Source organism: Petaurus breviceps, unplaced genomic scaffold (assembly GCF_028583685.1).
Source record: "Petaurus breviceps papuanus isolate PSGF00001 unplaced genomic scaffold, PetGlider_PUasm1.0 91041, whole genome shotgun sequence".
NCBI classification, from domain to species: Eukaryota; Metazoa; Chordata; class Mammalia; order Diprotodontia; family Petauridae; genus Petaurus; species Petaurus breviceps.
Window position 1 is genome coordinate 40,179,108 of NW_027187400.1, and position 24,453 is coordinate 40,203,560.

The following is a 24,453-nucleotide window of genomic DNA, read 5'->3' on the forward strand; positions in this document are numbered from 1 at the left end:
GTCTTGGGGGTGGGGTCTGACAGTGGGGGTGGGACTGAGCAAAGCTATGAGTCTTCTAGCTGGGCAGAGGCCAAGTCTGTGTGTGAAATGTGTGTGTGTCAGAGGGGAGGCCTGGCATGACTGACAGGTCCTCCCTGGCCGGCACACACATGTGTGTCTTCAGGTATGATTGTGCAGGTGAGCCAGCTGCAGGAGCTCTGTGGGTACTTGCTTGAGATCACTCCATCTAAGGAGTTGCTTTCTGTTTTCCAGGGTCTTGACCACATCCACAAGCCACCTGAATTAGAGCTGTGTTTATCGAACTAGCTGCTGGATCCCTTCCACTGACAAAATCCGTGAAACGTCAAGGCCTGGACCCCTGCTTAGAGCCCCAGAGCCAGGCTTCCAGCCTAGTGAGGCGCTGCACTAAATATTGGGGATGGCTGTCCCTCTGAACTCCCATGTCCTCGGTCCACAGGAACAAGTCGGGCTCCTGAGTTTGAAGGTGCTGGATGATATGCCTGGAGACGAGGAGTTCATCCATGGAGGAGAGATCCTTGACACGGACTACGATGCCTTCTGCCATGGCCTCACAGATGATCTGGGGGATCCACATGAGAGGGCAGAACAGTTCCTGACCATCATGCTTGGAAATGTGGAGACCTGGATGAAATTACAGCATCTGGAGCCCAGTGAGGAGGTGTTGATCCTGGAGGACTCGCCAGCCCAGCTGCTTGAGAAGAGAGGTGAGACTTCATCATGGTGACCACCCATGCCTCCAGATCACTCTGTCATAGACCTTTGACCGTTGGAAAGTGTGCAGAGTGCCCTGTGTGCACCATCTTGACACTTACAACAGCCATATGAGGCAGATGTGATTATAATCATCCCCATTCTGCACATCTAGAACTGACTTGTCTCAGACACTTACTTGCATCACACAGCCAGGAAGTGTCTGAGTCAAGACTTGAACCCAGCTCTTCTGGACTCCAAGTCTAGTGCTGTATCCATTATGCCACACTGCCTGCTTTTAACAGAAAGAGTTTGGGGGAGAGAGAGAAAAAAGTCCAAGGGAGATATGAGGCAGCCATTTGATATGGTGGGAGAATTGTCCTTAAATAGAATAGGGAAGAGGAAGGATGCTCTCCATGGCTTTAAATGCAGTGGGCTCAGTGAGGGAGGTTTGGGGTCTCTGTCCCAGGTCCTTAGGGCTTCACCGAACACACTAACAATGTCTGATGCCCTGTTGGGGAGCACAGTCTCCAATGAGATCACACTTATTATAGATGGGCTGCTTAGACCAGGTAGGATGTTTGCTGTCCTGGCTTTGAATCCATGGTCTGTGAATTTGACTTTTTCTGGATGTAACCCTGGTTACATTTTATAATTCCTGGAACCATGTGCTTTTTATCCCCAGTTGACAGATGAGAAAACTGAGGCTCCATAATGAATTTCGTTTAAGATAGATGTTGGCAGAAGCAGGAAAAGAATCTAGGTCTTCTGACTCAGAGAAGGGGTCCCAGTCCTCTGCAGTCTAACCTGTACCTGTTCCAGAATCCCTTTTACAAAACCCCAACAAACAGATTCCAACCTTTGCTCAAAGATTTCACATCAGGAGCAGTTAGCTCACCACCTTTACTGGCAGCCCATTCCACCTTGGGAGAGCTCTCATGTTCATGGTGGTTTTTCCTTACTATGATTTGCCTCTTTGTAGCACCTACCCTTTGCTCTTAATTCTGCTTTCTGGGGCCCAGGCAGACCAACCAATCAGTAAACATTTATTAAGCACCTACTATGGGCCATGCTCTAAGTGCTAACCCCTTTTCTACTGGAGCTCCAGTCCTTCACACTGAAAATAGCAACCCTTAGGCTCACATCTTTTCTCTAGGCTAAGTAGCCCTAATTCCTTCCATAAGACTTCTGATTTCACAAACCAGAGGCCCTTCTCCACCCTAGTCATCCTTCCGTGTATGCTCTTCATCTCTGTAATGTTCTCCCTAAAAGTCCTTGTTGTGGTCCCTTCCTGAGGCCATCCCATTTCTCTGATTGTAAAGGGAATGTCTCCTGGAGCTAATTTCTCCAAGGAACCAGAAAGTTAATTCCTCATTTATCCCATGAGTCATGGGGGTGAGCAGAAATATTTTCCTTCATTAAATGAAGAGGTGCCTAAGGCATGTTACAGTTTAATTTTAGAATCATTTATTCTTAGAGTTGGGAGAGTCCCTGGAGGGCAGCTAGCCCAGGGCTTCTTAACCCTTTGGAGGCCAGTGAATAGCTTTCAGGATCCTCATGAACTCGGAATTTTTAATACTTTGATGTCTCATTTATTTTATGTATTTAAAAACACAGTTCTGAGAAGGGCTCCATAGGCTTCACCAGATCACCTGCCAAAAGGTCCAGGCCACATAAAAGGTTAAGAATTCCCTTACCCAGCCCTGCCTCCTGTAACTTATCCCTGACTGGTAACCTACCCTTCTGCCTTGGCCTGCCCTTCAAGTGACAGGCAGCTAACACTTGACCTTGAACAGTTAGCTCCTTCCATTTTTTTTTGTAAGACTGGATCTCTCTGTCTTGTCCATGCCAGAGGTACAGCTGCCGCTCATGGGTTGAATCCCACTGCTGATGCAAACAGAAGCTTTGACAAGCTCTATTTCCAGCCTTCACCAGGGCATGACTCCTTAGAGAGCCTGGTAGCTGCCCACCCCTGCTTCCAGGTGCCGAGTATATTGGTGGCAGACTTAGTGCCAGCACCTGATCTGCTTTAGCTCACCTGCAGCTCAGAACTCCCAAGCTCAAGTGATCCACCAGCCATGGCCTCCCTGGTCACAGGGATTACAGAGGTGTGCCACCACATGTTTTTGGGGTGTTCATGGAGGACTAGCACCTCTGGCGGAAGGGCTGCCAAGCCCTTTTCAGGACCACTCATCTACCTTTAGTGTCCACCTGTCACCCAACTCTTACCTGTGGCTCTAAGAAGCTGTAGCATGCACAGCAGCCATGCCCTGGTAAACTGCCTTGTCAGGTGTGTTAAACCAGGTTGAGGATAGCTAATGGGGCCTCAAACCCTTCAGTGAATTAGGGGGTATCTACCCCAAGATGTGAAGATGTCCCTCTGTAGAGTGGATGGATGAGAACAGTTTGCTCCAAAGGCTGTTGCTGAAGCAAGCGCTGTTGTTGTTAGGGCATGGATTGCTTCCGTGTTCTGTTCTCTCCACTCTGCATCAGTTCAGACAGGTCTTCTGAAGCTTTTACAAAACACCCCAGGGGTGCCTGTACAGAGGGAATGGGTGATGCTCCCAGAGGAGGGAACCCAGAGAGAAGAGGAAAGTGTCCGCAGAGCATGGGGGCCTCTCTCTGTTGAAGGTGGCCTGTGTCCCCCCCCATTTTCTCTTCTCCAGGTATAACACCCTTAGTTGCTCCAGCCAGTCTCCCTTTTCTGTCAGTCACCAACTCTGCCCCAGATGCTGAAGACATGGACAAAAGTGCAACAGCCCCTGCCCTCAAGGGGCTTATGTTCTAGCCTCTAGCCAGTGGTTTCTATCAGCTTGCCAGGCAGGACTGGCTCAGTGCCTAGAGCTGTCCAGGGTACTTGGATTTGGTCTGATCAGTGCAGGGAATGACTGAAGGACAGAATGGAGAGGGCCATGTGGTGCAGTGGACAGAGGGCTGGTCTTGGAGCAAGAAGACCTGGGTTTGAGTCCAATCTCACATACACACTGACTGTGCCATCCAGTCATGTGACTCCTCCACATTCTAGGGAGCTCTGAGATTACAAACTGCACAGACTGACACAGAGCAGCCGCTGCATGGGTCCTGGACTATCTGGGAGATACGTGCCCAGCCGGTAGGGACAGAGGCAGGTGCCACCTCCCGGGCCTGAACTTTGTCTGCCACAGGCTCCTGGGGCCATTGGGCTAGCACCGGGGTTGGGGAGGGCACCAGAAGACCCTTGGCCTCATCCCCCTCGCTGGTCTGGGGCTGGGCAGTATGGCTGGATCCCATGACCCTCGTCTTGTCTCCTAGATCTGCTGTGCCAGGACCTCACCTTTCATGAGGAGTGGAACCCTGATGAGGAGATAGAAGAAATGTCTGCTGAGTTCCTGGCCTCCAGATCCCAGGTGAGGTGGCACTGATTCTCTTCCCCAAAGTATTGCCTCCATCCCCCTCCTCTTACAATCTTACCACTTTTCATTGAGCGTGATGCCATCTTCTTTGTTGCCCTTGGCAACATCCTTGACCCTTCCCTCGCCCTCATCTGCCCTTCCACTTGACCGTCTCTCATACCTGGCTCCTCCTCCTCCATTCACACCCTGTCTCTGATCCCTTCCCATCCCCACAGCAGCCAGAATAACCTTTCCATGGCACAAGTGTGACCCTGGCACTCCTCAAGAAGCCTCAGTGGCTCCCAGTGTCTCTGGGATGAAACACAAGGTCTCTGAGGTCCCAGGCTGGAAAGTGCTTTGTAATCTGGCTCCCACCTGCCTCGCTAGACTTATTTCCCATCCACCCCTTAACATTCTCTGTGCTTTAGCCACATTGATCTGCTGGCTCTTCCCCTAGCTCAGCATTCTGTCTCTTGTGTCCAATGCCTTTGCCCAGGCCATCCCCCATGCCTGGAATCCACCCCCTTCTCCTTTCTGCCATGAAGGATTCTCCTGCTCCTTTATGGCTCAGCTGAGGCTCCCGCTCTTCTGTGAAGCCTTCCCTGCTCCAGAATTCCTTGCCCCCCTTCCAGCTGTTAACCTCTCCTTTCTCCTCACATTTACTTGTGCTTTGCACATAGGTGTTCCTTTCCCAGGAGAATATAAGCTCTTTGAGAGCAGGGGCTGTTTAGTTCTTTGTCTCTGAACCCCTGCTTTCTGGCCCAGTGACTCACATGTGGCAGGAAAGCACTTTATAAATACTTGTTGGATCGAAAGTGTTCTCTGGCCAGGGACCAGCTCTGGAAGCTCCATTGGTGGTCTCAGTGGGTCCATGTATGGAGAAAGGTAATGGGGAAGAAGCTGCAAAGGGAGGCTAGAGTCAGCCCTCAGAGCGCCTTGAAAGCCCAGCTGTCTCCTGGGACCTGTCCCTGCTAGCTTTCCAGCCTCAGCTGCCCCTGGAATGGCTACTCCCACCCCTTGGACGATTTCTGTCGGAGTATTTGCTAGGCCTTTGGAGATGTTCAGTCTCTATCCTCACCAGCTCAAGCATTATCCTACCACTAATGTGGTGTCTGGGGTGTGGAGGGGGAAGGAAGGGAGGATGCAACAGGAATGTCTCTTGTGTTTCAGGAGCCAGTGACGTTCAAGGACGTGGCCGTGGATTTCAGCCAGGAGGAGTGGGGGCAGCTGGAGCCTGCTCAGAGGGACCTCTACAGGGACGTGATGCTGGAGAATTATGGGAATCTGGTCTCCCTGGGTAAGGACAGGGTGGGCAGCACTAGGCCAGGCCAGGATGGGGTCCCCGACACTCAGAATCAGTGTTTGGAAGGCCTCTTTGTCTCCTCCATGGTTACTCTAGAGTTTGGTGGGTTTGGTCCAGGGGTTCAGGGACAAGACAGCAAACACTGCACTTTTGTATTTGCAGAGTACTTTCTGTATGTATGATCTCATTTGTTCTCACAAAGGAGAGAGGTGCTATCAGTATTCTCATTTTACAGATGAGGAAACTGAGGCTGAGATAGATGATGTGGTTTTCCCCAGGTGACCCAGCTGGGTAGGGCCTACCTGCCTGCCGGCCCAGGGCTCTGTCCACGGCACCACCAGCTGCCTGCCTTCGGGGACTTGTTCTCCTGTTGGCCTTCATGGAGCTGGGAATGAGAAGCTTCCTCATGCTTCTTCAGAGCCTGTTCACTGACAGATCCTTCTCAGCATAGAGAACTCCGTGGAGGCCAGCTCCCCATCTTCTGGCCACGTGCGCCCCTGGCTGGCCGCCCCCTCCTTACTGCAGAGTCCCTGCAGAGTGCTTTGGGTCACCCTCCAGGCTTACAGACCACAGGCTGGGGAGGGGGAACTTGGAGGCCAAGCTCCTGTTCTCTCAGAGGGACCAGTGTATATCTGGCAGATGCCACAGTTGGGATCTCTCCACCATCCCGAGCTTCTTAGGGCTTCTTCCCCTGGGGCCCTCAAAAAGGCAGAATCCAGAGATGTCAGAGTTGGCTGGGACTTCGGAGGCCTTGTGGGCAGGAGGCCCCCTTCCAACATCCCCCGCAGGGGCTCAGCCAGCTCTTGCCTGGAGACCTCCAGGGAGAGGGACCCTTCCCATCTGGGGGCAGAGATCCATCCCATCACTGGATGGCATTTGTTGTTAGGAAAGTTTTCCTGAAATCAAGTCTCTGTAAATTTCGGGCCAAACAGAACAGCATACACAGAGTTTGACATATTTGTACCCCAAACTACCTGTGTGTCTGTTCCATCTTCCTTTGCCTGCTTCAGATAAGCTCTTTAAATTCTTGAAGAAAGTTGTCATGCCCCCCCACCATGTCTTTACTGCTCCCCATTTTCTTCAATGGAGCTTCATGATTGATCTCCACTGGGATGCCCCCTCTGGTCACTCCCCACCTTATCAACATCCTTCCTGAACTGTGGGTGCAACAATGGGTGTAGAACACTCCTGATGTGTTCTGGCGGAACAGAGTGCTAAGAGACCTTCACCTTCCTTGTCCTGGACCCTGCCTTTCTTTTCCTATAACCTGAGATCCTGCTGGCCTCTGTGGTTGCCCAAAGCTATACTGTTGTGAGGTATAGTAACCAAAAAGCATTTCCCCTGGTGGGAAATTTCCCCTGCCATCTCCTCCCTGGAACATTTGTAGATTAGGATTTCCCATTCTTGCGTTCTGCCATCTGAGCTGGAGTCAGGCTTAGAGCTTTTGGGGCCTGCCTGCCTGTTTGGAAGTTTGGGTGAGTACATGGTGTGGGGAGAGGCTGTCTCTCTTGCCCCATCCATTTCCCCTTGGCAGACCCGAGCTCTGTTTTCCTTCCTGGGGCACTGACATGGGAGCTGTGTTCATCTTCAGGCTTGAGGGCCTCAGACCCCAGCTGCAGGACCCTGGCCCTGTTCTTTCATTCTCCATCAGGGATCCCCAAGGACTCAGGATCAGGCTTCCTTCTCAACAGCCAAGGAATATTTATTTTAACAAAATTAGTAATTAACTCAAGTATATGGCACTCTCAGGCTTTACAGAATGTTGCCATCACAACAAGCCTGCAAGGAGGGCAGTGTCCAGTACTCTTATCCCTGTTTACAAATCAGAAAACTGAGGCACAGGATAGTGCAGTGACTTCACTCAGTGGTAGGGTTAGAATTTGAACCCATATCCACCTTAATCTTGGATGGACATAGGGATAAAGTTAGAACCTAACTGTCCCTGCCTCCAGGAAAACAAGAGCCATGCCCCAGGCTCCATCCAGTCTTTTAGCACTCTCAGGTTAATTCCAGAAAGAAAATCTGTCTTAAAACAGGCCCTAAGTGAATGAACCTTTGTTACTCACCTAATGTATGCGGAGCACTGAGCACAGAGTTCAGGATGCAGAGGAGACAGCCCCTCCCCTCGAGGGGCTCACAGCACATGTGGGAGGCTTTAGCTACAGGTCAGATGCAAAGGTCCCATGGTGCTTAGGGGCAGGGGCAGAGCGGGTGGGGATGCCTCCTATTTAATGTCAATCATTTTCTGTTTCTGATGTTGAGCCATTTGGCAGGGCCAAGGACGTTCCCTTCTGGGTCCTTGGGAGCCGTGGCTGCAGCCTGTGCAGGAGTAGCTTCCCCAGGTGATGGCATCTGGCTGTTCCTGAGGCTCTTGGCTTCTTAGACTCAGGGTCTTCGGGGAGATGGTGGTCCAGGTGGTAGCAGCAGTTTGACTTGCCTGGCCCATGCTGCCTCCTGTCTCCCTTTCAAGGTGTCTCCTTGCTTCAACTAGGCTGACCCTACCTCCTGTCCTGGGAGTGGCAGTTGGTTGGCACTTGGTGAGGATGGCTGACCACTTCCCCAGAGGATGGCTGTGAGGGTCTTGGGGTGCTGCCCTTCCTGACGCTCTTGGGCCCTTCTGCCTGTTGGTGACATTGCTGGTGATAAAGACGGTGGCTCCTTCTCCACAATGATTTCCCCCTCAATGATAGCCCTGGGGGCTGGAATGGAAGCAGATCTAGGGGTTTGGGCAATGCTGCTATTCTCAGGGCTCTTGGGTTAGGGGTTCTGGGCTGTCTCAGGGTCTGATCCAGGTGATGATGGCGGTTTGGTGTGCCTCCCACCTCCCTCAGGGAGCCCTTGGCTCCTTACCTTACAGGGCACCCAGAGGAGAGCAGTCAGGATGGGAAAGAGTATCAAGTGGGTGACAAAGGAGGGAACTGGGCACGGTGAGCCTGGAGAAGAGAAGGTGGTGCAGGAGGGGGTATGCTAGCTGATCCAGTATTGCAGGCCTGTCATGTGGAGGAGGGGCCCCAGAGCAGAACCAGGAACAGGGGTCAGTTTGGGCTTGATGCTGATAATGATGCCAAGGGAGAGCCTCGAGAAGCCAGCCTCCATGACATTCTTCAAGCACAGGCTGAAAAGCCACCTGCTGAGAACGTTCTCAGGATTGCTTTTGTGGCTGGCTTGGGCTGCATGGTACACAAGGTTCCATCCCACTCTCAAATCCTATCATCTGGGTGCACTTAGGCCCTTGTCTTCGAGGCCTGAGAGATTATGTCTTACCAACTTTTCCTGTCTTTCCCCCTCTATGCCTAATATCCTTTTCCTTCCCTAGACTTCTACCCATTAAGAAGCATTCCTTTTTTGGCAGGATAGGCTTTTTCTGGGTCAAAACCAACCTCCTAAGAAGGAACTCACAGGGTGCTAATTCTGCTCCCAATTCTCTTCCCCAGGGCAGAAAGACCAGAGGCATAGACTTAGGGTGTATTGGGCCCCACCTAGACTGAGTACCCCAGAAGACTCATCCCCACAGAGATCTGTTTCTCATGAATGGCTGAGAGTTTGTGGATAGGGATTTCACAGGGTTCTAAAGAAATGGAGTAAAATCACCCCTTTGGTCACAGAATCTCCTTTATGGACAGTTTCATCTGTCTTTCCTTCAGGGCAGATGGGAAATCAGCCCATTGATAAATGGCCTCTGGAACTGAAGGTGAGCCCAGGGATGAGAGGCCTCTCGTCTCCAAATTCTAACCAGCTATGGAGACAGAAACCCCGGGCTCTAACTCCCATCTTCTGTGCTCCTTCAGAAGTGAGACACCTGCCCTCCCCTCTCCCACTTCTTGGGACCTTCAGGCTTCTAGTAGTAAACAGGTTGTTGGGTGTTTGTTTTTTAATAAGGTCTTTGGTATCTACCCTGGCTAATGTGGGAAGAAGGGAAAGAAATTTAATTTTGAGGGTGGCCTTGACCAAGAGACTGCATGTCACTCAGTCCTGCTTCCAGGGAAGGAGTTACTGTTTCTGTTTTCCATCACCTGCCCCTTGGCCTATCTGTACTCACCTGGTTTCCAAGATACTTGGAGTTCCTACAGCCTTCTCAGCTCACCCCTTAGAGCAGTCCTGCACATTTGTATGGCCCTGTGCCACTCCCAAGGACTTTCCTCCCATTCTCTCATCTTATCATTAGGAGGGGGGTCCTTGGGCCGCTCACAGACAAAAAGCCCCGGCTCGTTTAATCCCCGGGGTACAATCGATGGAGAGTCAGGCCATGAGCATTTGTTAAGTATTTACTATATGCCGAGTGCTGTGCTAAGCAATGGGAATGTAAATATTAGCAGAAAGAAAGACAGTCCCTGTTCTGAAGGAGCTTATGTTCTAATGGGGAAAGACAATGGGCTGGGGGCTGGGAGGTGAGACAACGGCCCCTGGCCTCCTGGGCTTGGTAGAGAGTCCAGAGAGTCAGGAGTGCAGCCTGGAGAGGCGAAGACTGAGCTCAGGAAGGCTCCTTGCCCACTCTTCAGTCCAGGCCACAGTAAGAGCCACCCTTCCTTACTCGAGTGTCACCCACACGCGTGCACTGTCAGCCTCCCCAGGGAAAGCTGTTTCCCAGTTCATGCCCCACAAGATAGATCCCCATTAGATCTTACCTTTTCCAAGGCCTGAACTCCATACCAGTGTTCATCCTCTGTGGGACCCCTCCAACACTTTAGAGAAGGGGATGCTCCTGTGTCACCTCCCACCAGTACATTCCATGTCAGATTCACTACGTCAGCTTTTTCTGTCCATGAAGTCATTCTTATTAGGCTGGCAGACACGCAGTTCTGCATTAAGGTTTCTCAGGTATAACATCCCTGTAGCCCCATTGCCATTGATCAGTGGGCCTTTAAATTTAGATAATGACTGTTGGGGAAACCAAAGGACAAGCATCAAGCCCCTGTTTTACCCAGAGGCCTCTCCCGGGCCTGATCTCACTGCTGATCAGCCTGACAGGTTTGACCAGCTCTCTTTCTAACCTGGGAAGTTTTGCCCCTTCCTAGCTTAGTGGCCTCCTAGCTTCCAGGAGCTAATATAATGTAGACATGGATCAGCTTAGCCCACTGAAGCTCAGAACTTCCAGCCCCTACGATCACAGGAGTGTGCCACCACCCTCAGGAAGCCCCCCCCCCATTTAATCAGATTCCTTGTAAGGTGATGTTAGACAGACTTCCACCTGCCCTGTTCCCCAATCATTGAACTTGGACAAAAGTTGGAAGAGGTAATGAAACAGAGGTCCCTGAGTTCCTGGGAGTAGACCTATGCCTAAAGCCAGGTCACCCCTGAACCAAAGGACAGTATCTCCAAAGGCAGGAAACCTAAGAGCTAGACCACTGGCAACCCCTTTGCTGAACTACAGTAAACTCATTTCTCAAGAAACATTGGAGGGTAGAAGGAAGGAAGGAGGGAGGGAGAGAGAGAGAGAAAGAGAAAGGGAGAGGAGAGAGAGATGGATGCCCAGAGTAAAGCCAACCTAGTTAGCTCCCAGGTCCTCTGATGTGCTTTCACACACTCTGCATACTCTTGATAACTACAGGGGAGCCTTATAAGTCTCTGGCATCAAAATCTATCAGCCAAAGCTTGCCTCAGAACCCACTGAAAGTACTTCCCTTCATCTGTCGGACCTTCATCTATAATAAGACATAATTTTCCCTGTATCTTAGTCAATGATTGAACTCTTACTTTCCACATGGGAAGTGAGTTAATTTTTAAATTTATCTATTTAGTTTTCCCTGGAGAGATTTTTTCTCTCCATCCTAGGGCTGGGAGCACAATTTTCTGTTGAAAAGACAAAAAGATGCTTCCTTGCCTGCTTAATGGGCCAGCCAGTATGTAGGAACCTTCCCTTCTGGACAAGTCTGTGTCTACTGTTCCAAGGACAGTGCACATCTGTTCCTTTCTTTAAAATGCAGGGCATACAGCTTGGCACAGATTAACCATATCACTAGTCCCCACGGATGTTTCCCCCTGTCGTTTTCACAATAAAGCGTTATTCAGATGTAACCTTGACTAAGGATCTCTTACCTCCCTCCTGGTTTCCCTGTTGAGTTTGATGTGTTTCTGCACCAAGCTACTCGCACATGTGCATTGAATGCTCCTTTATCCACTTCAGATAAGAATTGGGGTCCTCTGATGCCTGTTCCTCCCACCCCTTTCTTCATTTTTGCACACTTTTCTCACACATTGCAATAAAGAGAAATAGCAGATTGTGCCCCCTTCCTCCTTTCTACACTAGTGTATTCCTCTTACCCTTCCTTCTATTTTCCTTCTTAAAACACTCACAAAAGAACCAATCCCTTTGTTTTTCTTATTTAATTTTGAAGATATTAAGGTTCTCAAGGGACGCTTGTTTCTTCTCCTCCATTAGAATGTTAGCACTGCATGTTCCTACAGCTCCTAGTTTCTTAGATACATTTACCTCCCCAGGTTTCTCTGGACTCATATTTCAGTACTCTTCTTCAGCTCTGGTCTTTTGATCAGGGATGCTTGAATGGCCTCCATCACATTAAAGGTCCATTTTTTACCCCCTGCTAGGACATATGCTCAGTAGAGCAGCCATTCTTAACCTTACTGCCCACCTCCTTGGGATCCAGCTTAATTATATGATGTGCTTGCTACAAGAGACAAATCCACCCATCTTTTGATAATCCCTATTACTTTTTGGTAAGCTTGCTTTTCTGAAGACATCCCCTAGTCCCAGTCAGTTTGTAGCTAGCTTTCCTTCCTTCTCCTCCCTAAGTATCAGGCTAGGAACTCTTCCAAAAACTTTTTTCTTCCCTGGATCCTCAAGCAGGATCGTGACCTAGAGACGGTCCACAAGCACATCTAGGGGCACCTGAAATATTGAAGCTTATCCCTGCACATGACAGGTCACGTGTTATGAAATACCCAGAGAGATGAAGAAACCTGTCCAAGAACTCCAGTATCAAACAAAAGCCCCCCTCACATTAACAGGGCTGATACAACCTTCGAGAAACAAGCTTCCTGGCAAGTAATGGGGGTCTCTTTTCCCATGAGCAGGACTTGTGGTGTCCGAACCTAATGTCATCTATCATTTGGAACAAAAGAGAGAACCATGGATACTGGATCTACAGGGAACTGCCAAGACAAAGGTACTAAAAGACACCTGTCCAGGTGAGTGGAGATCAGCCAGGTGGCACATTCTTGGAAGGCTAGCTGGTTAGCGAGTGCCAGGGCTCCTTTGGAGATGTTGATCAGGGAACCATCATGAATCAACTCCCTCCTGTGACACACCCCCTTCCCACTCCCCCCACCCCCCACCTCCTGACCCTGAGATTAGTTCTGTTCTTGTCTGGGAAAGAGTTCCTTTGGTTTCGGTGTTTTCTTAAGAGGTCAGTGGTATCTAATGTTTGCTTGGCTTCTGGCCTCCTGAATTGCCCCCACTTCTTTTTGCTTTTCTCTCTGCTTCTTCATTTCGGATGGCTAGCCCTCCCACCTTTGTATATGTCTTGGCCTAACTTGCTGTACTCCCTGCAGTAGCTCGCATCTGTGTCCGCACTTGAAGGGTTCACAGTTTTGTGGGTAGGGCCAGGCACTTCCTCCACTGATCACAGCCACTGCGTAACTTGGCCAACAGCCTTCCGGACTTGCTGTGATGGAAAGATTCATCATCGCTCAGAGATGCATTGCTGAGGAGGCTTCTCAGCTCCACAGAGGCTGGTCCTTGGGCAGCCCACCCCCAGAGCCTTCCCAGCCCTGCAGACCCTCCCAGAGGTGCCACTGGCCCAGCGCCACACGGTGAGGCAGGCCCGACTTTGGTCACATCAGTTACTTACTCAGAGCCCTCCTGTGGCTCCCTTTGGTCTGGAGGGTAAACTCCAGCCTCCCCAGCCTCCTCTTTACTCTCGCCTCATCTCCTGTTCTCCCCCAACCACACCCTCCCTCAATCTGCTGACTTTTCCCCTAACATGGATCTTCTGGTCTTGGCCCTTGGTGTGTCCTGGATTCTCTTGAGCCTTCTGGTCGTGAGTTCACAGATCCCAGGTGGAGGACCTTGCTCGGGTCCTCCTGTCTGCCTTCCTGACGTCTCTGTCCTTCGCAGTCTGGGACCTGTGGAGGTTTCCTTGTCTACGGCAGGTCCTCATCCTGAGTTTCCATAGCATTGATGGTCTGTAAGAAGCCTGTCTGGATCCCTCCTAGCTCCTGCCAGTGCCCTTGCTGCCCCAGGCCACAGTTAGCTGCCTGGTGTTTGTCTTTATTTGCTCTTAATCATGCTGCTTTTACTTACCTTTATCCTTTAGAGTTGTCTCTGGCCCTGTACCCTCATCAGAACATACGCTCTCTGTTCCTGGGGACTGATTCATTCTTTGAACTTGTCTCCCTAGAGCCCGGCACATGGTAGGTGCCCAATAAATGTGTGTTGATTGGGTGCTATGTACCAGCCAATCAACAGGTGTTATGTGCCTCCTGTGTGCCAGGTGCTCTGCCAGGCCTGGGAACACAAGGACTTGGACTTCTTTACTTGAAGGACCCCAGGGATGGGCACCGTCTCCCCTGATTCAGATTGCCAGCCCTCTAGCCACCAGTCTTGTGAGGGACAGTGTCCACAGACATTGGCACCTGGTGCCCAGCCTTTCTGGGATGGGCCTCTCTGGGCCTGACTGGCATGAGCCAGCTTTGGGGAGCAGCAAGTATTCTCGTCATGTTAGAGCTAGAAGGGGCCTCTGAGGTTATCTCGCCTGACCCCTCATTTTACAGATGAGGAAACTGAGGCCCAGGGAGATGGAGTGACTTACCCAAGGTTACCAAAGCTGGGACCTGAACCCAGGTCCTCTCTGTCCAAATCCAGCTCTGCTGCTCCACACCCCAGCCCCTTTGCCATACCCAGCCAGTAATGCTGCTTTAATCACTCATAATTACGCAACCAAAAATTAAGACACTGGAGGTAGCAAAGGAGAGAGCACTGAGCCTGGAGTGAAGACTCATCTTCCTAAGTTCAAATCCAGCCTCAGACACTTCCTAGCTGGGTGACCCTGGGCAAGTCACTTAACCCTGTTTACTTCAGTTTCCTCTTCTATAGAATAAGCTGGAGAAAGAAATGACTAACCCCTCCACTGTCTATGCAAAGAAAACCCCAGGTGGGGTCACGAAGAGCCAGACACGACTGAAAAATGACTAAACAACAGAAATTCATCATCGTCTCTTGCCCAGCTCATCTCCACTTCAAAACAAGACCTAAGCACCATCATAACGTTGGTGCTGTTTTGGCAAAGTCCTGCATTGGCCCACGTTAGAACAGTCTAAGAAGCCATTGTGAATGGGCCTGGCTCTTCACAGGAAGGGCCCTGATATGGACGTGGTATCTGATAGAGAGTGCAGTATGGGCGAAAGGATGGCTGTGGGGTTGCCTTTTACTGCAATGATATTTAACCATGTGGGGAGGAATATTTTAGAGAAGATAAACAAATGATTAATTTGGCACATGATTTTTTAAAAATACCACACCAGGCACAAAAGTGATCACCGTCCTTTGTTTATTAGTTCACTCACATTTCTTTTTACTATTCTATATTTCACTTCAAGAGAATACTAATATCTTTGTATGGGTCTGTGTGCCTCTGTGTATGTGTGTGTGTGTGTGTGTGTGTGTGTGTGTACTGAAATTCACAGTGGAAACAAATGTCTTTAATACTAAAAAAGAGTAATAAAATGAGTGGGCATTTTTTGCATCCCCTCACTAATTTTCTGTCAACCAGTCTGTATTTTCAGTGAGACACTGCCACAATGTTGATTGATTAATGATTTGTAGCCAATTTTTTTAAAGCATAGTTGACATATGAAAGTTTATACATTTGGCAGCTTGTGGAAAGGTTTAGAGGAAGAAAGAAATAAAACTCTAAGAGGGGCTAAAATGAGATTTCTGACATAATCAAAAGACAAGAAGAAAATGAAATGAAGGTGACTGATCATTCCTAAGCTCAATAATCAGCTCCTGAATGGCTAACGGCCACAAAAATGCCATTTGCCAAAATGGGGGGGGGGGCATGCAACCTTCTGGCTTAATTTAAGTGTCTAGCTAACTAAGAGTTAAAGCAGATTCCTCTTGTTAATTTATTGAAAATCTTGCCAAAATTTATGGTTACACTCTTTTGATCCTGTTTGGCTAGACAATAGATGATGTGAAAGAAAGTAATATTAAGTTGCAAATCTCCAGGACTAGTCCACTGTCTGGAACAAAGAAATTCATAGGAACTGAAGGTCAGAGAGCAGATAGGTGATCAGAACAGCTCAACTGAGGTATTCCTAACAAGGAGACCATGAAACTGAGGAAATCTCTGCTTCAGCCAGAAGGCCCTTTATAGAATACCTGCTGGGCTAGGATATTGCCCCAGTATATGATCAAATGAAAGCCTATGGAGCAATGGTCATTGGTTAGCACAGGGGTGGGGAACCTGTGGCCTCAAGGCCACATGTGGCCCTCTAGGCCCTCAAGTGCAGCCCTTTGACTGAATCCAAACTTCACAGAACAAATCTTGTTCTGGATTCAGTCAAAGGTCCACACTTGAGGACCTGGAGGGCCACATGTGACCTCGAGGCCACAGGTTCCCCACCTCTGGGTTAGCAGAATGGATTACAGAGTACATGGTCATAATTAAAGTCAAATCCCAACCCTGATCTATATTTTCTCAGTCTAGCTTTAGCCTCTCTCTGTGTGATCTCTTAGCACTGCCTGTGTGACGTTGGTTAAGTCACTGAACTTCCCTAGGTCTCAGTTTCCTCACCTGTAAAATGAGCAGGCCTCTGAGGTCCCTTCTAGCTCTTGGTCCTTTTCATGGTTTGGATTAGCTCTCCTTTCACTTCTCTTTACTAATTTTCTTTATTCTGCTTTCCTCATCTTTCCCCCAGATACAGAGCTACATTTGACATCTGTGAAAGACTCCTTCTACCTAGGCAGTCTTTTCAATTATCTTTCTATTATTGTTATTGCTTTTCTCTCAGCACAAGGAAAAGAGAATGTTTCTGTTTTTCATTTCTTTCAGACCAGAACACCCAAACTGAGAGCCAGACAAAGTCATCTGCTTCAAAACAAGGTACTTCTGAAGAAGGGTCTCTTCAGGGGCCACTAATGGAAAAGCCCACAAAGGATGGACCCAATCAGTGTGAAGACAGGTTTAAGAGAAAAAAGGAAAGAAACCGGGAGAAACCCTATGAATGTAATGAGTGCAGAAAAGCCTTTAATCATGTCTCCGCTCTTTCTCGGCATCGGAGAACTCACACTGGAGAGAAGCCCTACGAATGTGGTGAATGTGGGAAGACCTTTAGCCAAAGCACATGCCTTACTGTACATCAGAGAATCCACACTGGAGAGAAACCCTACGAATGCAGTGAATGTGGGAAAACCTTTATTGACAGCTCAACCCTCATTCGGCATCGGATTATTCATAATATAGAGAAACCATATAAATGTCATGAATGTGAGAAATCCTTTACTTACTGCTCAGCCCTCATTCGACACCTTCGGATTCACACTGGAGAGAAGCCCTATGAATGTAATGCATGTGGAAAATCCTTCAGTCACAGCACGTGCCTTACCCAGCATCACAGAACTCACACTGGAGAGAAGCCCTATGAATGTAATGAATGTGGGAAAGCCTTCAGCCAGAACTCATCCCTGTATTACCATCAGAGGACTCATACTGGAGAGAAACCATATAAATGCAATGAATGTGGGAAAGCCTTCAGTTACCATGCATCACTCACTCAACATAAGCAAACACACACTGGAGAAAAGCCCTATGAATGTAGGGAATGTGGGAAAACCTTCAGTCGAAGCACATATATTATTGAACATCAGAGAATTCATACTGGAGAGAAACCCTATGAATGTACTGAATGTGGAAAAGCCTTCAGATATTGCTCAGCTCTTACCCAACATCAGAAAATGCATACAGAAGAGAAACCCTATGAATGCCGAGAATGTGGAAAAGGCTTTCATTTCTATTCAGCTCTTATTCAGCATCGGAAAACTCATACTGGAGAGAAACCCTATGAATGTACTGAATGTGGGAAAGCCTTTATCCGGAGTACCTGCCTTACTCAACATCAAAAAGTTCACACTGAAGAAAAATGCCAAGAAAACAGTGAGTTGAGGAATGCCTTTGGACAAAGCTCAGTCCTTCCAGAAAATCAGAGGATTAAAACTGGAGGGAAATCCTACGAATGTAATGATTGTGGGAAAATCTTTAAGTATTACTCAATCCTCGCTCAACATCAGAAAACTCATACTGGTGAAAAACCGTATGAGTGCAGCGAATGTGGGAAGACCTTCAGCCGGAGCACATGCCTTACCAAACATAACAGAACTCATACAGGTGAGAAACCCTATTTATGCAGTGTATGTGGGAAAGCCTTTAGTCAAAACTCATCCCTTACTGAACATCAGAGAATTCATACTGGAGAGAAACCCTATGAATGCGATAAATGTGGGAAAGCCTTCAGCCGGAGCACGTTCCTTACTCGTCATCAGCAAACTCATACTGGAGAGAAGCCTTATGACTGCAGTGAATGTGGGAAATCCTTCAGCCAGAGGTCATCCCTTTATTACCATCAGAGAACTCACACTGGAGAGAAACCATATGAGTGCTTTGAATGTGGGAAATCTTTCAGCAGGAGCACATTCCTCACTCAGCATCAGAGGATTCACACTGGAGAAAAACCCTACGCATGTAGTGAATGTGGGAACACCTTCAGTAGGCGTGCAGCCCTTAACAAGCATCAAAAACTTCACACTGAAAAGTAATTCTAGGTATGTAACGAAAGTTTATGCAGACACACTTCGGTAGATGCCCAAATGACAAATTGTCACAGGGGGGATCGAGTGATTTTTAAAAAGCTGTTTACACCCTTTGTTTCTCTCTCCCTATAATGCATGTTAGTGGTGGTGTTCGACCTTCATTTTTGAAGAGGCCCAGTGGCATCACGGGATGATGTCTTGACTTGCTTGTGAATTGGATATGAGTGAGGCAGAGGCACACAAAATCGTTAGCCTCACTCTCTCTTCCTGAGTCACCAGAACCCAGTGACAAAACCCAAGTCAAGACGACTGGCGATGGCCCAGGATGGCCTTGGCATCTTCACTGCCCCCAGGCTCTAAGCTCTCCACAGCACTTGTTTTGACTGCCTTTATGGCCATTGGAGCTAACTGTTCTCATCCCCCCATTCTGCTGGGGAGCGTCTCCACGTACTTGGAGTAAACATCCCCCTACCTCACCAACAGGTGTGAGGCCTCTTGGTTAGCCCATCAGCCAGGATAGTTTATCAGGGTGTGGCTGCTCTGTGCATGGGAGCCACAGGTGAGAGTTGAGTGCCAAGGGGATGAGCAGCCCTGAAAAGCTCTGAGCGTTCCTCACGCCAGAGGCGCCAGCCCTGCTAGTCCTCCCCTTCATACCCGATATGCCCGGACACCCCCCGACACCCACCGCTCCTGGTGGTGACCTTCACGGTGAGTCCAGGCAGGGAGCGCTGGTCTCTAAAATATCAGTCACCAAAATTTTAACTTCCTTCTCTCCCCCTCCCCAACAGAAAAAAAGAAAGAAAAAAGAAATCTCTGTTGAAACAATTAAGTAACATCTGTGTTGGAAGTTAAAGTAATAGGTAATGAACCATTAATTTTCTACACATCACTTGACTTTTCCTTTTCTACTTAACTTGTCTAATCCCCAAGCCCCAGTCATTCATCTGATTCAAAAAGCATAGCACACAAATAGAACCTAACAGAAGACCCTTGCCCAGCCCCCTCTGTGCGTCACCTTGACAAAGGCCCCCCACAGCCCTCTTCCCTGTGTTCCAGTCCCTTCCTTTCTGGCTCTCTCCTTTTTTTGTTCTTATAAGTATTTTGCAATCAGTTTAAGGGGGACAGGGGCACATGACCCTTTGACCAACTTTGCTCCCACTTCCTTTTTTCTAGTTATTCTCCTATATCTTTTCTCTTTGAAATAAGATATATATCTCCCATATTTGCAAAGAAGCCAGAGTGAGAGTAGATAGAGACTGAGAAAGAAGATTTCCTTTTGATATTTGACATGAAAGTCTGCAGACAGACACATTATTGTAGTATTTCGCATGATTATGAGTAAGCTACTTCTGCAGGGCCTCTGTGTGGCCTTTGCCAGAAATCCACAGGGATCCCTCCTGTCATGAGGCTGCCCAGACTCCCTTTGGCAGGGGGCTAGGACTCGAATGAAACTCAAGGTTGTGGTTGGCATTTGAGAATGTCTTATTCTCTATTCTTGACTTCCTGTCCCCACTCCTGGCCACACCTTATGTCCTGCACATTTCTTGGCTAGGGTTCTGTTTTGTTTCTTAACCTCTGCATTGAGCTCTCCGAGTTTCCGGCCACCCAGCAGACATCTGCCCTCGCTGCTCCAGTTGGCCATAGGGATTTTGAATCTCGGTTATGGTTCATGGCAAATGAGAGTTCAAGCAGAGAGGCCCCTCTGTCTCTGGCTGAGGACACTCGGGACAAACGCATTTAGATGTGAGCTGCCAATAGCCCTGGCAGCAGGCATGACCACGCAGATGGAACTTGGTCAGCAGATGGAAGTAGTCAGGGCCATGGAATGTCCTGGCTGCTCAGTGAAGGCCCGTGTAAATGTGTGTCCAAATAGGGTGAAAGAAATGGGGTGCTGCTTGAGAACAGTAGATGTGGCAGGGACCTGGGAGCTCTGGTGGATGGAAACTGCCCCTCAGAAATGTGGACACATGAGGATGGGACCCAGGTGACTGGAACACACATCTCCTGGTTCATGATAGAGAGAAAGGGAAACGTTTGTGGGAGGGAGGTTAGGAGGAAGAGGAGGATGTTAATTCTTCAGGGCAGTCGTGTAGGACAGTCAGTGTGTGTGAGCATACCATGTGAACTGGCCCTGCTGGGATAAACTCCCAGGATTAAAAAGACCTTCAAAACAAGGCCACAGGCTCCCTGCATTGACCAGACTGCAGTTTTATCACTTCATTGTTGGAAGGAAACATGATAGATTGTCACTTACAGACCAGCAGCTGATGGTGCCTAGATAAACTCAACAGGCCTTGACAGCTGATTGGAGGGAGGTGAGAGTGAGGAGGCGAGAGGACATGCAGGCTGGGCGGCTGGGAGGATGGGGGCGCCTTCTGCCCCCTCCCTCAGCCCTTCCTGCCCTCTCCAAGGAAGACATGGGATGGACTGTGACCTTGGCTATGAGGCCTAAGGTCCAGGCTGGGCATAGTTTGGTCCAGTACTCATTATGGGGCAGGGGGGGGGGGTTCTGGGCTAGGTTCTAATGTCACTCTGGTGTTGGAAGATATATCTCCAGCCATCGATGCCTGCATCCTTCCTGTGTCTTCTCGTCTGTGCCAGAGCCAGCTCTGGGAGCCCTGGGGACACTTCTCCAGCTCGCTCCCTCATTACTTCCTGCAGCTCACCTTTGGTCTTTGTGTCTTTCAGGGTCTCTTGTCACCTCTGCCTGACCCTGAATTAAGAGTGTCACTGAAACTGCTGGATTTCCTCTAATGAAGCCCCTTTCTGAGACCCTCAAAGAGTCGGGTCCCTCCTGAAGAGACAATACGCCCCAGACAAACTCCCAGCTGGGGAAACACTGGTTGACAGCTGACCCCCAAAGACCTGTCTCTGGCTGCCTCCCCCTCTCACTCCCAAGCCCTCTCCCCCTGCTCAGCTCCTGAGAGTAAAAATACAGGTTGATGTATCTGGGGGTCGGGTTGCCCTAGGAGGAGGCAAATGACTCTAAAACCTCTTGCTGAGGGATGCCTCCAGAGCCTAGCCCAGATCATTTCCTGACTTTCCAGCCTAGGGAGGTGGAGACCTGTGCCAAGTCCCAGCATCCAGAGCCCAGTGAGGAGACAGTTTGACTCAAAAAATTGACAAGAGAGGTGAGATGTATAGATGGGTGTAAGGATGACATGTCCAGGGCTTATAAGAGCTAAACACCTGAGGCTGGTGGGCAAGGACCTTAGATAGAGTCTTGGAAATGAGCATCTCCCTGACCTCAGTCTGTGGTGGGAGGGAGAGGTGGGGGGAGATGGAGACAGGAAAGAGAAGGGGGAAGAGAGAAAGAGAGGGGAGAAGAGAAAAAGGGGGAGAGAGAGAAGGAGGAAGAGAGAAAGAGTGGGGGTAAGAGAAGGGGAGAGAGAAAAAAGAGAGGGGGGAAGAGAGGAGGAGGAAGAGAGAAAGGAGAGGGGGAAGAGAGAAAAGGGGAGGGGGAGAGAGGGAGGAAGAAAGGGGAGGGGGAAGAGAAAGAGGGAGGAATAGAGAAGGAATAAGAGGGGAGGGGGAGGAGAGGGAGGAAGAGAGGAGAGAAAGAGGGAGGGAGAGAAGGGGAGAGAGGAAAAGAAAAAGGGAAATGAGAGGAGAGGGAGGGGCAGAGAGAGAAAGGAGGGGAGAGGGAGAGAAGGTTTGGATTCTCCTCGACCTCTCTGCATCCCACCCTCCCCCCTCCACAGTGTACCTTGATGTCCTCCTGAAGCCATATTTAGGAGTGCATGGGTTCTTCATTGAGATTGGTCCCCTGCTGGGAGAGATGAGTTGCTTTGGTTTCTATCCCCCTTGGAAACCTCTCCTTCCCGATGCTCTTGCTGTCCAGACCTTAGATCGATGGCTCTCCACCTGTCCATTGGGGATCCCATTTCTCTCTTTCCCAGAATCATGGGAGGTGGGTGAGGCCCCTTTTACAGCAAAGCCAAGTGAAGTGTCTGAATTTCCTGAGACCATCAGACAAGTTAAGGTGACCGGAGCCAGGAAGCAGCACCTTTGTGTAAATTCTCTCCATGAGGGCCGTCCAGGACTCTCACAGAGCTGAGTTGTCCCGAGAACCTAGAAATGGATTCTTAACACATGTTGGGGGGCGGGCGAGGGGGAGAAATGAGAAGGAATGTTTCCCTTCACTGAGAGGAGATTTACTGTTTGAATCATCTGCTCTGAGGGACCCTGGATGCCACCTAGGCCCTGTCCCTTGTAGGAATTCCCCTACACATCCCTGAAAGGCACTTAACCATTTTCTGCTTGACTCTTCCTGGGGAAAGGAAGGTTACGACCCAAGACAGCTCATTACACTCTCGGGGTAGCTCTGATTGTTAGAAAGCTCTTCATCCTGAGCCTAAAGTGGGCCCTTTGTCACTGTCGCCCCCTCCCCAGTTAAAGCCCTGGCTTGTGCCGCCTCCCAGAAGGGATGCTGATTGGGAGTGGTCCCAAGCCACAGGAGCTTCTTGTCCCACTTCCTCATCTCCCACCTCAGAAGAGCCCGTGAGAGCTTTGGCTTTATGCTGAATGTTGCTCGGACCCATGCCAAAGCGGCATCGAGGGTTTGTTTCCCTCGGTATGGTGCCCGTTACCGTTCACTATCAGTCAGCATTAGGTGATGTCGTCGTTAGGACATGGGACGTGGGGTCAGGAAGACCCAAGTTTGAGCCTGAGCTTGAGTCACCTGCTTGGCCTCAGTTTCCCCATCTGTAAGATACGGGTAATGACAGCACCTGCTTCCCAGGGCAGTTATGAGTATCCAATGAGAGCACTTCAAGTGGTACAGAAAAGCTAGCGATCATGGTCACATCCAACTGTGTTGGGCTAACTCGGAAAAATGGGTTTTGGTCTGGTCCTGTGAGGTCATCAGTATAGATATTCCTGATACTGCTCAGCAAGTTCCTAGCAATCTAGAGAGTTGCCCGGGGGCCCAGAGCTATGAACTGACCTGACCAGGCTTCTCTGCCAGCCAGCCTGGGAGCCGGCTGTGGCTCAAGGTCCGTGTGCACTCAGGCACTCTCACTCCTCCCCCTCTCTCCCCCCTCTCTTCTCCCCTCTCTGTCTCTGTCTCCCCCTCCCTCCTCTGCTGTCTGCTCCTCACCAGGAGGAGTCTGACCTGGGTTCCCAGGGGTACAGACACAGGATGCCTGGGAGCAGGAACCTGGACACCCAGAAGTGCGCTGATAACCCAGAGCAAGAGTCAGGGGACAGGCTGCTGTGGCATCCTCCCTGATGGGGAAGAGAGAACTGGGAGGAGGAACTTCTCCCCCCGCCCCAAGGGTTCTGAGGGATTTCATTCTTTTAGCCCCAAAGAGCAGAGCTAGGACCAGTGGCTGGAAGGTGCAGAGAGAGAAATTGCTGCTTTGGGTAAGGAAGAAAACTTTCTAGTAATTAGAGCTCTCTTTGAATCAATAAGGCTGCTTCTTTAGTTAGTGAATTCCCCGTCACTGAAGGTATTCAAGAAGAGGCCAGATGGCTCTAGAAATTATCCTTGTCCTGGTTCAGGTTGGACTCAGTGGCCTGTGAGGGGCCTCCCTACAGTGACTCTGCCCTGACCTATGTGAAGCCTGTAGAGGGCAGTCCAGTTGACCAAGGGCCCCCTCAAGCCCTAGGCTAGACCTCCTTAGGCTCCAGGGCTGGCTCCTCCAGGGCTCTCCCTGCCTAGATGAATGGCCCTGCCTTTGCCAAAACCAAGGGCCCTGCACCTGGAGAGGAGGGCAGTGCCAAAAGCAAGCGCCTGGAGGCTGATGCTGAGCCGGCCACAGCGTCAGGCCCCTCTGATGGGCAGCTGCTTTCTCCACCCCAATCACGCCCATCCATCTTTAATCAAACAGTGCCCCCTGCTGGCCATAGGCAAAGTCCGGCCCGCTTCTCAAAGATGTACCAGAGGCAGGAGTGCATCCCCTGGGGTCCCATGGATAGATTTTAGGGGGTCGAGTCTGTGCATTTGGATACAAAAAACCACATCTTTATTTTCACCAACCTCTAACTGAAATTTGGCATTTCCTTCAATTATGAATGTTAAAAAATACTCTGAGGAGGGGAGGTGGCCAAAGGGCTTCACCTATCACGATGGTTGAGAGGCCCTGGTAGGGGTACTGCTGCTTGTCTGTTAAAGACACGTGGCTCCTCTTAGTGTCCGGTAGAGTCCAGACTCCTGATCCTGGCCCTCATGGGCCCCTGCGGCCCAACACCACCTTCCTTTCCAGGCTCCTGTCATGGTCCTCCCCTTTCTACCCTGGGCCCTCCAACCCCCAGACCCCCCCCCCCCCCCCCCCCCCCCCCCCCCCCCCCCCCCCCCCCCC

The 24,453-nt window shown here is 49.8% G+C and overlaps 2 protein-coding genes and 1 long non-coding RNA gene across 8 annotated transcripts in view; 2 read left to right on the plus strand and 1 right to left on the minus strand.

Moving 5' to 3' along the window:
- Positions 1-18,160, plus strand: part of LOC138154018 (zinc finger protein 420-like) — a 19,215-nt gene extending 1,055 nt beyond the window's left edge. For 4 of the 5 annotated variants that reach the window (XM_069078445.1, XM_069078448.1, XM_069078447.1 and 1 more), the window contains exons 2-6: positions 253-725; positions 4,003-4,097; positions 5,253-5,379; positions 12,418-12,531; positions 16,398-18,160. In XM_069078445.1, the coding sequence (XP_068934546.1) occupies positions 419-725; positions 4,003-4,097; positions 5,253-5,379; positions 12,418-12,531; positions 16,398-18,157 (2,403 nt within the window). In that variant the 5' untranslated portion in view covers positions 253-418 and the 3' untranslated portion in view covers positions 18,158-18,160. The remainder of the gene's footprint in view (positions 1-252; positions 726-4,002; positions 4,098-5,252; positions 5,380-12,417; positions 12,532-16,397) is intronic. The other variant, XM_069078449.1, reaches the window with a different exon arrangement.
- LOC138154540 (cytochrome c oxidase subunit 7A1, mitochondrial-like) overlaps positions 1-24,453 on the plus strand; it is a 259,360-nt gene that overhangs the window by 73,684 nt on the left and 161,223 nt on the right. The window lies entirely within an intron of this gene.
- LOC138154022 (uncharacterized) lies at positions 7,069-10,512 on the minus strand. The gene is made up of 3 exons (XR_011166535.1): positions 10,011-10,512; positions 8,236-8,318; positions 7,069-8,006 (listed from the first exon to the last, which is right to left on the minus strand). It is a non-coding gene; the product is annotated as an uncharacterized lncRNA (long non-coding RNA).